The sequence below is a fragment of the Notothenia coriiceps genome, unplaced genomic scaffold (genome assembly GCF_000735185.1).
Source record: "Notothenia coriiceps isolate Sejong01 unplaced genomic scaffold, NC01 NC01_scaffold00017075, whole genome shotgun sequence".
Lineage (NCBI taxonomy): Eukaryota > Metazoa > Chordata > Actinopteri > Perciformes > Nototheniidae > Notothenia > Notothenia coriiceps.
Window position 1 is genome coordinate 359,994 of NW_011349776.1, and position 12,427 is coordinate 372,420.

General features: G+C 41.1%; 1 protein-coding gene across 1 annotated transcript in view; it reads right to left on the minus strand.

The window, feature by feature from the left end:
• The window catches only part of abcg4a (ATP-binding cassette, sub-family G (WHITE), member 4a), a 19,060-nt gene that overhangs the window by 2,623 nt on the left and 4,010 nt on the right, over nt 1-12,427 (minus strand). Inside the window, exons 3-13 of the mRNA XM_010776615.1 lie at nt 5,564-5,681; nt 4,920-5,052; nt 4,782-4,832; nt 3,760-3,905; nt 2,541-2,664; nt 2,237-2,351; nt 2,019-2,158; nt 906-1,004; nt 649-817; nt 462-562; nt 223-381 (exon numbers count right to left, since the gene is read on the minus strand). Of these exons, the coding sequence (XP_010774917.1) occupies nt 223-381; nt 462-562; nt 649-817; nt 906-1,004; nt 2,019-2,158; nt 2,237-2,351; nt 2,541-2,664; nt 3,760-3,905; nt 4,782-4,832; nt 4,920-5,052; nt 5,564-5,681 (1,355 nt within the window). The remainder of the gene's footprint in view (nt 1-222; nt 382-461; nt 563-648; nt 818-905; nt 1,005-2,018; nt 2,159-2,236; nt 2,352-2,540; nt 2,665-3,759; nt 3,906-4,781; nt 4,833-4,919; nt 5,053-5,563; nt 5,682-12,427) is intronic.

Here is a 12,427-nt window from a genome sequence, read left to right on the forward strand (position 1 = left end):
CTATTTCAAATCTGTATCAGATCCGTGCAGCCCCGTTTTAGAGATTTGGGTATGGAGGAAAAGAGAGAGGGTTGTGTTTTCTGACACTTGGTGAGTTCCCTGACACACCGGGGACACATATTCATGTATAAAAGACGTACAAAAGTGCATTTTGCATTATAGGTCCCCTTTAAGTAACGAAAAACCACACATATGTGTATAGGAAGGGGACTTTAAGCCTACCTGCAGAGATGAAGATGCAGCCCCTATAAGCAGACCGAGGGATTGGGCCACCAAGGCCGTGGAAGTGGACAAAGCCATAAAGAGGAGGTAGCGACTCGCCTCTGGAGGCTGCTCAGTCATCCAGTAAACAATACTACAGTACAAGATCGGACAAATCACCTGTAGAAGAGATTTTGTAGTTTGAAAAACACTGTACTCCAATGTCCAAACCATTGTGTGCACAGTTATACGATCATTACCTGGAACGGTATGTCAGCCATGGTTTTGGCCAAGTAATAGGCTTTCAGGCTGTACCAGTAGTTGAGATGTTCCCGCATGAACACGGACATCTCCAGAGGAACTGGGGAACAACAGCAGCGTTAAAAGACTTCAACAAGAACACTGCAAATCAAAGTTTCCAAACTCTCAAGAGACAGAGCATCTTACATGTTAGGATGGTGGGCATCAGGGCAGCAAACATGAGGAACAACATGGAGAAAAAGAGGAAGCCAGTGTTGTTGAACACCTTGCTGGCATCATTTCCAATCTTGAGATAAAGCAAGCCAATCAGCACTCCAATAAAAATATGGGACATCACCCTTAGGTGGGTCAGCACCTTGAAAACACACAAACAAACCAACGTCACCACGACTGAAAAGCCCTTCATTGATTGATTATTTTATAACAGTGTGAGTTATTATTACCATGTCCCTGCATATCGTAATGAAGGTTCTTTTGAAGAGGATGCAGAACTGTGTGAATGTACTGGTAGCAAAGCTATGTTTCTCAAGAGTTCCTGTCTCCTGTGGAGAGAAATGGGGACAGCGAGGAGTTAGTTATGTAATACACACTCGATACAAGAAAACTGCAATACAGATCAAAGAGAACATCATACCCATTCTTACGGCACGTTGCAACAATGGAAGAATATAAATAGCCTGATATTTAATGCACACATCTGCAACACACTCTAAGTGATGATAAACGGCAGATATTTTGAGCGGGAGAGGAAAGCGACCAACGTTATTATAACATCTGAAATTAGCATTCAAAGACAATATAAAAAAAACACCATAATTCCTGCGCATAAAAAAAATCCAGATGGAAAGAAAGGGCAACAGAGAAAATCCATAAATTGACGATATGTTTAAAGCACTAACAGGGCAAAACGGCACCATGCAGGAGTAATGGTATATCAAAGTGCTCTTGGTGGTTTACATTTACCATTTTAGCATTTAGCTGATGCTCTTATCAAAAGTGATCTACGAGGTGGAGAAAGAAAGAGTGAGAGGAAGCTGAGCGAGGTGGAGGAGACGGATCGATAGAGTGGAGCAGAGGAACAGTTTGGATCATATAGACAGGAAAGATTTACGGGTGTTTTGTTCTGAAGAAACGTATGTGAACCCCAAAAGTGCTGTGATACGAGTAGTGTAGTTCTAAATGGATGCATCCAATGCTATTATGTGTAAATGCATGGTAGGCAAAAGGGTCTGTTTTCACCCTCTGTCTGAAACCAGAGCCCATTCTGCTCTGATTGGTTAGCTGGCTCTGTTGTGATTGGTCAATGGCTTAAAAATGTCCCGCCCCTTAACGTATCACGTACAATGTGTTGGAGCGCCAGCCAATAGTGGCGCGAGTGTTAAATAGTGATGTCATTATGTTACAGAAGAAAAACTTTTCGGATTTTAGCCTTTGCAGACATGCACAAAAACCTATATAACAAACTACAGGAAAGAGAAAACCCCAAAAGCGTAAAAGAGCCCCTTTGAATCAAACATAAAGGTGTGTTACTTGAAGAGAAGGGTGGTTGTACTCACACTGGGACATGTCGAGGGACATGAGGAGTCGCTTTTGTCTCCGGAGTTCTTCTTGCTCTGATCTGAGCACAGTCCACCCTGGACCGCCTCGAACAGAATTGAATTCAGATCCCCATACTCCCCTGACGCCACCTCGATGACTGTGGACGGAGAGGACACGATGGTCAGAACAACAACACACACAGACACACACGTACCTAAGGAGATGCTTGACTTACTGAAGTCAGCAGGATTGTGATATGTCGGGCAGTGGAGGCCCAGGCTCTTCAGATAAGGGATGAGGTAAGGGACCGTGCCCTTGTATATGCACTGACCCTGACTGAGGATGTAGAGCTGGTGAGGGAACACGGGTACACAGTAATCAACATTGTTTCCAACACACTGACTCTCTGAATAATATATGAACGACTGACAAAACAACAGGCCTGCGTATCGACTCCTGCGCAGCTGGACAAAATGAATCACGCTAACCAGCGCCCGGGCTAATGGAAACGTGTCCGGCACTATAAGCACTCAAGTTACCTTATCAAACATCTCAAAGAGCTTGGCACTGGGCTGGTGAATGGTGCAGATGATTGTCCGTCCTCCCAGAGCCAGAGACTTCATGAGGGAGACCACCTGGTAGCAGGATGAGCTGTCCAGACCACTGGGACGCAAGGAGAGACAGGAAACCAGACAGGTCGATGTGTTAGAGACAGCTTTTCGGCATAAAAAAACAAACCATAGATATTGATGCGGTCTGGAACCCATTCATTGATACATTGAATTCATAACCCTCAATCCGATCTCAGCCACCACCCCTTTCTACTTCTTCAAGGTCATGCTACTATTTACATGCCCCCCCCCTAAAATACATGACTATTATATTGCTACTCATATCATTTTAATTATAATTTTGTCATTTATTACTCTCTTTTTGTCTAATCCCTCAAACGCACACACAGACACCCTTTAAGAGACACAGATATGGGCGTAGGGACACAGCTTTTAACCTTGAAGTTACGAAAGGATGAAAGAAAGAAAGACAATCCTAGTTTGTTTATTATATTATTTGTGTTTTGTTTCCTTTGTTTAGATTTGTTCGACTATTGCAAAGGCCTATTTTCTTTGTTGAATGTGTGTGAAAGCTTTTTATCCGTTTTTTGATAAACCACGAGACGCATTATTTCAACATCATCTGAAGCAGGGGTGTCAAACTCAAGGCCCGTGGTCCAAATCCGGCCCCCGACTCCATTTTATGTGGCCCGCAAGAGCTTGCAAAGAATATCATACGTTTATTATACAGTTACATGCCACTTTACAGAAGCAGGTTGCCCATAAACTACATGTCCCACAATGCATCTCGTTTTGTGACATGCACTGAAGAGACTTGCAATTATTTGCCCTAGACTTCTGCTTTCAGACGTAGTTAATTATGGAGTTATTACACTATCCGATAATAATCCAATGCAGAGGCAATAACGAAATATAATACATTATTTTATATATATTATATATATATGTATATAGTCTTAAAGTTACAACCCTCCCTTTGAGTGCAACCATAATGCTGATGTGGCCCGCGATGAAATTGAGTTTGACACCCCTCATCTGAAGCCAAACAAGCAATCATTACTCTGAGGTAAACCAATGAATTCAAAGATAACGCATTAGAAATGTCTAGTTTTAAGCCGCGAATACACGCATCCTTTAATCTGGACATGAAAATACACTCCCTCAAAGTAGCTGAATATTATCCTACCTGGTGGGCTCGTCAAAGAACATGACGGGCGGGTTGTTGACCAGCTCCAGGGCGATGGCCAGTCGTTTACACTGACCTCCAGAGATAGCGTTGGTGCGTGTCTGAGCGCACTCCTGCAGACCCAGAGCCGTCAGGATCTCATCCACCTGCACACACACAGAGACGGATGTTCGTACAGGATGACAGCTAACTGATGATAGTGATAAAAAATGACTTTCATGGTGTGAGTTTCATTGACAAATACGGGCCTCTTTGTTTGTGTTGATTCACCTACACTGTGACAGTAGAGGGTGAATTAAATAGTAACTTATTTTTATGATAAGATCTTTAGTACATATACATATCAGTTCGTATAAATGGTGCCTGGTCCCTTACTTCAAAAATGACAGACATAATAAATATACATATTTTTATTTCCTATTCAATTTTTGCCGATAATGCATGTGTGTTTTAGTGTTTTAGCATGGACTAGGGTAGTGACATATTTTCTTTATTTTATTCGACAATCTGTACACATCTATTCCAGATTTAATTACAATTTGATATTTTTTTTCCAGAGATACATTTGGTAAAGCTGTGAAGCCTACAAAATGTTTTAGTTCTTTAGGTTTTGGGGAGGATCCACATTACAAGCAAATAGACTCATTTTGAAGTTAATGTTGTTGCTTAGTTCTACATTGGATAGGGTTATGTATGAAACTAAAGCCAAGAAGGACCTCGCTGCAGAGAAGATGGACATCAACGAGGATTGTTATCAATATTATGTTATTATAACTACTGAAAGAACCAGATGAAAATGCCTCTAATGGCGTATATAGTGAAACAGATAGCTTAAAAAATGTATGTTGATGCACAAATCCTGTAAATCCATTACAACCATACATTTGGCTGGCTCATCAATATGCAATTACACACATGACAAGATATTAAATGGATAGGTACTTTGCTATACTTATATATGTATTGTCTTCCATGGTTGAAATATTGCAATGCAAATACAATCAATATATATTCAGACTTACAAGTTCCTTTTTGACCTGCATGGACTCGTTCAGCTTCAGATTGGCAGAAACCTGAAGACAGAGAGAAGTCCGCACATTAATATTCCACATTAGGATTTAATGAGGTGTTTGTTTTCTCTTGTCTTTAGAGGACATTACCATCATGGCCTCCCGCACGGTGAGGTGAGGCAGCAGCATGTCGTCCTGCATGATGTAGCACGACATCTTCCTGAAGGTCCTCAGGTCCCTCGGCCGGCCGTTCACCTTGATCTCCCCCTTCATGCCCGTCTCTCTGTTTCCAACAAGAAAATATGATGATATTTGTTAGAAAAATATCACTCGTCACCGGCTTGAGCTTCAATAATCAGGATCCATGTATTTCTTATCCTTGCAAGAATGGAAGTAGTCATCACATACAGAGCATCAACTAGTTCCTGAACAGTGTCCTTCACATGCTGGTATCCAAGAGAGGGAGTTACACAGTCACAAGATGGAGGAATAGAAAGCAGTATTCAATGTTTACTTCAGATTAGCTCCACGTCAGAAATGATCATGCTTGTCATATGTCTCTCTCCATAGAGGCTGAATCATCATGTTAATCACATAGCTATCATATGCCTCAAACAGTCCTGATGCTCTTCTAGGTAATCACACATCCTGTCATGTTCACAGCTACAGTTGGGATACCTTTGTTATCATGTGTACTCTGATATTGGAAGAGGACATTCAGTATTTTCCCAACCATATCACTGCCATTTTCTAAGCTCTAAATGAAATCAAAAGTACGATCTTCTTTATCTTACCTGTACCCCGCCAGGATATTCATCAGAGTGGATTTCCCGGCTCCAGAAGGACCCATGATGCCGATCAGCTCTTTGTTTCTGAATCTTCCAGACAGACACTTAAGTAAGGCTTTGTAACCTGACAAAGATAGAACAAATATATATTATTTATAGTAGTGACATTGCTCTGAAATTGCTCTTATCAATCACTCTCAGACATTTTTATGTAACTTAATCTAAAACAATGAGCTTTAAAGTGATTTGTTAAATGTAGTTATATGTTTCTAGACAATTTACTAGACTCTAATGAATATTTATTGTGTGGAAAATAGTTCTAGTGTCTTTTTCACGTTCAGCAATCACTGACAAAAAGGAGACACTATTAGAAAAAGAAAGCAGGGTGAGAAAAGTAAAAAAAATAAGCACAATAGCAATAAAACATGTAATATAAGTGAGGGAAAAGTCAACCTGTTACTGAAAGCATGTTTTAGTCACACATTACAGGGCAGAACAGGGCAACTATTGAGGTATGAAATGACATGTATCGTTTATTTATACCCTATTCTTCCATTGGTTTACAGCAGGGCCGTTTCTTCCTATAGGCGGACTGTGCAGATGCATAGGGCCCCCGCGGCCACTAGGGGGCCCCCAAGCTGAAAGTTCAGGTTCAGCCTCAATATATTTGGGGAGAATTCAAATTAGCCGTCTTTATTTGTAGACAGCCAAGCCCCCTCCTGTGTTCGGTGAAGCATTAAATGCTTAAAAATCAAATGTAGGATATAAACACAACTAAACTGCAATGATAGCAAAGCTGTGGCTTGTGTTTTCGGGGATCAATAAAGTCCAAATCATCTTTGGGCTGTCAGCCAATGAGTGACGTGTTAAGAAGAGGAAAAATGTAAATGATACATTGTTGAGAAAATGCTGCATCTCTTGCATTTATTGACGTAGAGGAGCCTTATTGTTTACCTTTTTAATATAATTTTTTGTAAGTTTCAATTGCTTGGTTTTCGTGAAATTAGCTGGTTTTCCTCTTAAAGTGTAACAGATTGATGCTTCTCCACAGATCATCTTAAAGGCTTCGGAATCCCCCCATTGTAGTTAAAAACTGTAAAAACTAGGGCCCCCAAACAGCATCATAGGGCCCCCAAACAGCATCTTGCATAGGGCCCCCAAACAGCTAGAAACGGCCCTGGTTTACAGTGTACTCATGTGGGAAATTACTGTAGCAAAAGAAAGATTTAGAGCCATGAGAATGGATGTGTGCTCCTTACACAAATAAAACAGCTGACACAATATTATTTTACATCCTGTATTCAGTTTGCTTTTACCCAACAGTTATAGAAGTCATGGTCCATATGCTTTATCATGTATGAGTCCACTCACTTAAATATCGCCTTCCTAATATACCAGTGAGAAAATAAAGCAGGTTGAAAAGCAGAATAGCAGTTGAGTGTAATGACCTGTTTCTATCGTTATCACTTACTGAGCTGTGTTGCACGGTGACACAAGTGTTTCTGCAGATCATTATGCAGACACTGAGCCTAATTTCTCTCCAGCAGAGAAGGTCACAGCCTATTAAATCTGAGTACAAGGAACCATGATGCAAGGCTAGATGCTGCGGATCTGCATAATTAGCAGGCTACACTACAGCAACGGTTTTAAAAATAATCTAGAAATGGTGTATTTTAGGAGCAACAATCAGGTGGATAGATAGTCTGAAGTGTAAAGAAGATGCCAATGTCATATTTGAAACAACGTGAACACCCACCCACTCAGGTAACAACCCTCTTGTATGCAGTAGGCAGCCTGTGATTGTGGGGGTTTTCCCTTTCCTGTAGTGTGTTATGTGAGTTTTTTTGTGCATGTAAATGGTCTGCATAGGCTGAAATCCCAAATTTCCTCCAGGGAGTTTCTCTCCAACAAACTGCATATGTAAGGCAAGGCAAGGCAAGTTTATTTATATAGCACCTTTCAACAAAAGGCAATTCAAAGTGCTTTACAAAAATTGTACATATTTATTTATGTAATATATTTGTTAAACAATTAATTAGGAGAGTTAGACGGACACATTTGTGCAAGCTGTTATTTATGTCCTGGGAAAATAAATAATTCAAGATGAAGTTGGCTGCGGAGAATACAAAGCTTGCATTTTATGTAGCTGGGTATTAGGTGTGCTGCGAGACATTACTGTAAAACAGAACTAAAATATATATATATATATATATATACAAGACTAGATCATTGCTCCCTAAGTGGCGCCAGGAGATGCGGGCTGCAGCGGTTTTCAAAAAGGTTGAAGTTGTGTGGCCTTCTAATGAGGATGGCTCAGGTTTTAACACTTTCAGAACTGACAGATTCTGAAAGCTTCCAGATATGGAAAGTGCAGGAGCCTTGTTGTCACCCCCTGTCTCCCTCGCCTCACCCATTTCTCCACTGCCTTCAGGGATGCTTCCTCCTGTCTCAAGCGTTGTAATTAGGGTCTCAACAGAGCCGCCAGCCCCCTCAAACCCTAGGAGTAAAGTATAGCCTAATGGCCCCCTCCTCCCACGCAGTGTTATTACATCAGACAGCCTCCACTCAGACAGCATAGCGGCCTGCTGTCAGGAAGCAGCCCTGCTCCGGCATGTGCTGCATACTGATGGTCTAACCCGGTGCTGGAGGTTGTGCATAATAATGGACTTATCTGTGAGAGCCACAGAGGAAACAGCTCACCTCACTGTCAAAGACGCGGCGATGTAACAGCATGTGGCAGTGTACATCCAGTCTGATCCCAAAGGATGTTTCGCAGTAATTGTTAGACAAATGATTATGAGTCACAATTGAGGTGGATGACACCCTCAAATTGGTTGTTTGAAAGAGATGTCAACACATATCTCTCACTTGGATTATAATGTTCAAAAGTAGTTATTTATCTCTTTTTCAATTAATCATTTCTTTAAAGGATCAAATCTGGCAATTCAAATACTAGTACCTTTTTTATTTGTACATATTGTATTATTTACCTTGTTAAATAAACTATATGCAAACACCCAAAGGTAGTGGTTGCTCCTTGAATCTAATCCTTTTCGCCCCAACAGAATTATAACCTGTTTTCATAAAATGCAGTCATGTGCAGATGGTAGATGTTTAAAAGGCTAGACCACAGATTAAGCATTCACTTGTAAGTACTTTTGGATATGGATGTGCAATAATTTATCATCTTTTTCACCCTACACTGTGTTTTTCCTTATCAAAACCTTGTCCCTACAAAACCAACAGTGCGATCAGTTCTGTTGGAGGATCAGGTGCATTATGCTAGTCTAGTTACAGAGGTGTGATACTGTCTGCAGACTTTTTTCTAACTCGTCTCAGCGGGCAGATTTTTCCAAAACATGGTCTCAGACTCCAACTGACGCTGTCTCAAGTGACATCACTAGACACAATTTACCAGATTGCACAGCACCCTCTGGAGCCACAAGAGGTTTTATACAACACTTTGAATTACAGGCTTTGATGTGTAAAAGTTAGAGGTCTCTTTTAACCTGTTAAGCACTGAGCCTGTTTTTCAGGTTTCAGGCTCGAAAATGACATTCCCAGAACAAATGACCATCTACACTTCTAAAAGGGGTCAATTAATCATATTTTTTCTCAAAGCAATGATAAACCTGTGAGTTGGATGTAGAAGAGTCAGAATCAATATAGATGTTTTTTATTTTAAAGAAAATCCAGATTGAACATAGTAAAAAACTGTAAATTATAGTGTCCGTCCAAGAATTCTTTTTTACTTATAGTGAAAACTACCCTCGGATGATGGTACGGTACTAAAAGCTTTAGGAATCCAAAGTACAACATATAATAAGTACCCTGTATCAAGATTGATGCAAAACAAGAGACAACATGTTCACCTTTTTAGAGAGGTTTAGCAAAAAAAACTCCACCTCTTGGGGTGATTTGGGTGGAAATGGGCGTTTTTACCGTTTCTCTGGAACCCATTGGTCGATTTTGGTGATTGACATCTCTTTTTAACCGTTAGAGCCAATAGAATCTAAGAGGAATTTCCACATAGACACACACGTTAACAAAAAAAAGTGGGGGCTTTGCACATGCAGTTTTGCATGAGAGTGAACCTAGCTCACGCTCTGACATCTGAAAAAGGAAAAATTGGTTTATTGCTTATGGATTATCAGAAATCATTTCAAAGGGACACAGACACATTGGATTAACCTATGGATTAACCTTCAGCAGCATGTTTTGATGTCTGTTCTTGTTAATATCTTCGCGAGTTCTTATCATAGAGTGATGATGTATGTACCTATCGATTCTGTGTCATCTCACGATGCTAGTCGATGGGTTGGATGTGCAGTTAAGATAATAATAAGGGTGTTATGAGTGAGTTGCTGTGCAGTAATGCGTTAGCATTTTTCCGCTCGTGGCTAATTCAGAGGCTGAGCGTTAGCATTGTGGGTTTAAAAAAAAAAAAAAAAAAGATCAGTTAGCTGAGTTTCTTCTCGTTACGTGGATATAAAACATTCATAGTTTATTAAATATTAAGATGCCCTCAGACGCTGTTTCCTGCAGATGACGCGTTTTTCCCCCCGGTACCGGGAGTAGAACAAAAAGTTGGAGGTCTCTTTTAAGTAGGGCTATGTAAAATTCAGTTAACTGCATAAATCAAACCCATTTGAGTCATCATGTTTAGTTGCAAGCAGCTTTAGAGGAAGGACCATGTATTTTAAACTAAATCCACACATTGGAGAATGAAAATGACCGGATGAAAGAAACCAAAATGAAACAATAAGGGCTTTTTTGGCGCAGTGGTTAGAGCGTTGGTCATCAGATCAAGGGGCGTTGGTGAACTCCAGTTCGAATCTTGCCTTGCCTTGCCTTGCCTTGCCTTTGCTCCTGTGGGTAATGTCCACAGTAATGACTCTTACATGTCTAATATGTGTAATGTGTAATTGTAAAGCGCTTTGAGCACCTGTAAAAGCGCTCTAATAAAAAAAATGTAATGCATTATTATTTATTATTATGAATAAGATCCTTCTCCCACACTAATTGCGCCGCATAAGCGCATAGGTGCGCCGCATTTTCGGCTCAGTTGAGGCACCCTCCGCAAGGTGAGGCCCCCTCCGCAAGGTGAGGCCCCCTCCGCAAGGTGAGGCCCCCTCCGCAAGGTGAGGCCCCACGCAGTCTGCATGTTCGGCCTGTAGGGAGGGACGGCCCTGCTCTGTATAAACTGCAACCATTCTTTACAAGATAGAGCATCACTTGCCTTCTGTCGGACCATAGCTTTAACATTACAGGACAAATAAGCAAACATTATAGTTAAAATAACAATTATTTTTAACTATCTTCAATGTCTTTATGAATTGCCTTCTTTTAATTTTGCTTCATTTATTTAGTTTTTAATTGTGTAAACACTTTGAATTGCCTTGGAATTAGCTATATGGATAAAGTAACCTTAACACAACACTGCTTTCATTTCAAATCCAATTAAACCTTATCGTACATTTTCATAACCGTTCTGCAAGAAAATAACACAACGCTGGTGGAGAGGTAATCATAAATCACTTTGTGTCACGGTCATACATTTGAGTTATGGTGTGCAGGCATGGTGATGAATTTGAAAAGTAGCACGGTCGAAGCATGTTAAGTAGAGGATGTGATTTGATCTGTCAGATGACCGCTCTTCTTCTTCCTCCTCACAAATGAGCAATGCAGGTGCAGAGACGCACTTGGAGTACAAAACAAGAGCGGAAATCACCCAAAGGCATGGAAACATCTCCTGCTCTCCTTTCACTCCCTTCCCTGACTGGGGTAGTGTTTCACCAGCGAGGAGAATACCTCACCAGGAGGAGAACACCCTCAACATAAAAAGCAGGTCATAGCAACTCCATCCTGACGGGGACTAACGGCCACCCTCGCCAGGAGACACTCACAATAACAAATGGCGGGCAGCTCATACAGCACCTTTATGCCCTTCTTTGACAATAAAATAAACGACTCTACGTCCTTTTACACTATCTTCCTCTGGGTAATCTCTTCCAGGTCGACCGCAGACCTTTTAAGGAATGACTCATGCATAGTGTGTCAAGGACTTATTCAATTACGAATAAAGTGCATTGTTCACGTCACCCTTTTCCCTCTACAAGCTGTATAATTGCACATAAGTCAGCAGGAATAAAATGAAGTGTTCTTTTAGGGAGTAATCATCGACTTCTTGAGCCGCAGTAGAACAACAGCCTTTTAGCTCTGTGTCATTTATTTTACAGCTTTGATCAGGCAGACAGGAACTGCAGTGGATCAACTCTGAGCTCCGCTTGTGAAATGAGACCTAAACACAGACAAGCCCCTCAGAATCTACAGGATGTGTGACATGTGAGCAACACACTGACTATATTATTTCATGTGAGTGGCAGAGGTAATCGCAGGGCAGACAGGGGTTATGAGGAGCCCGCTGTATGTGACAGGGGGGTTTGGGAAAGAGAGTGCGAGCATCTCAAAGGCAGCGCTTCATTAGTAGAAGCTGAGACACTTCCTGCTCACACATCATCGGCCTGATCATGCACTTTATATGTCGTAGCTGCTATATTGTACTGCCATGTGGTAAACACTTGTATATGCTGATATTTGGTTAAAAAGAACACAATGGTGCTCTAGGAGGAGATTCAGGTGGTAAGTTGGGGGGGGGGGTTCCTTGGTTGGTGATTGGCTAATGGTTACATGACATAAAGTGGCCGAACAGGATATAAATCAGGACAACAAGAGAGAGAATCTGTTCAGAGTCTCACACAGAACACATGTTGATATATGAACAAGTGGACTACCCAAGGATATTGAATTCAACAGTAATAAAGGACGTACATTACACATAAACCTCCGCAAGGTGAGGCCCCCTCCGCA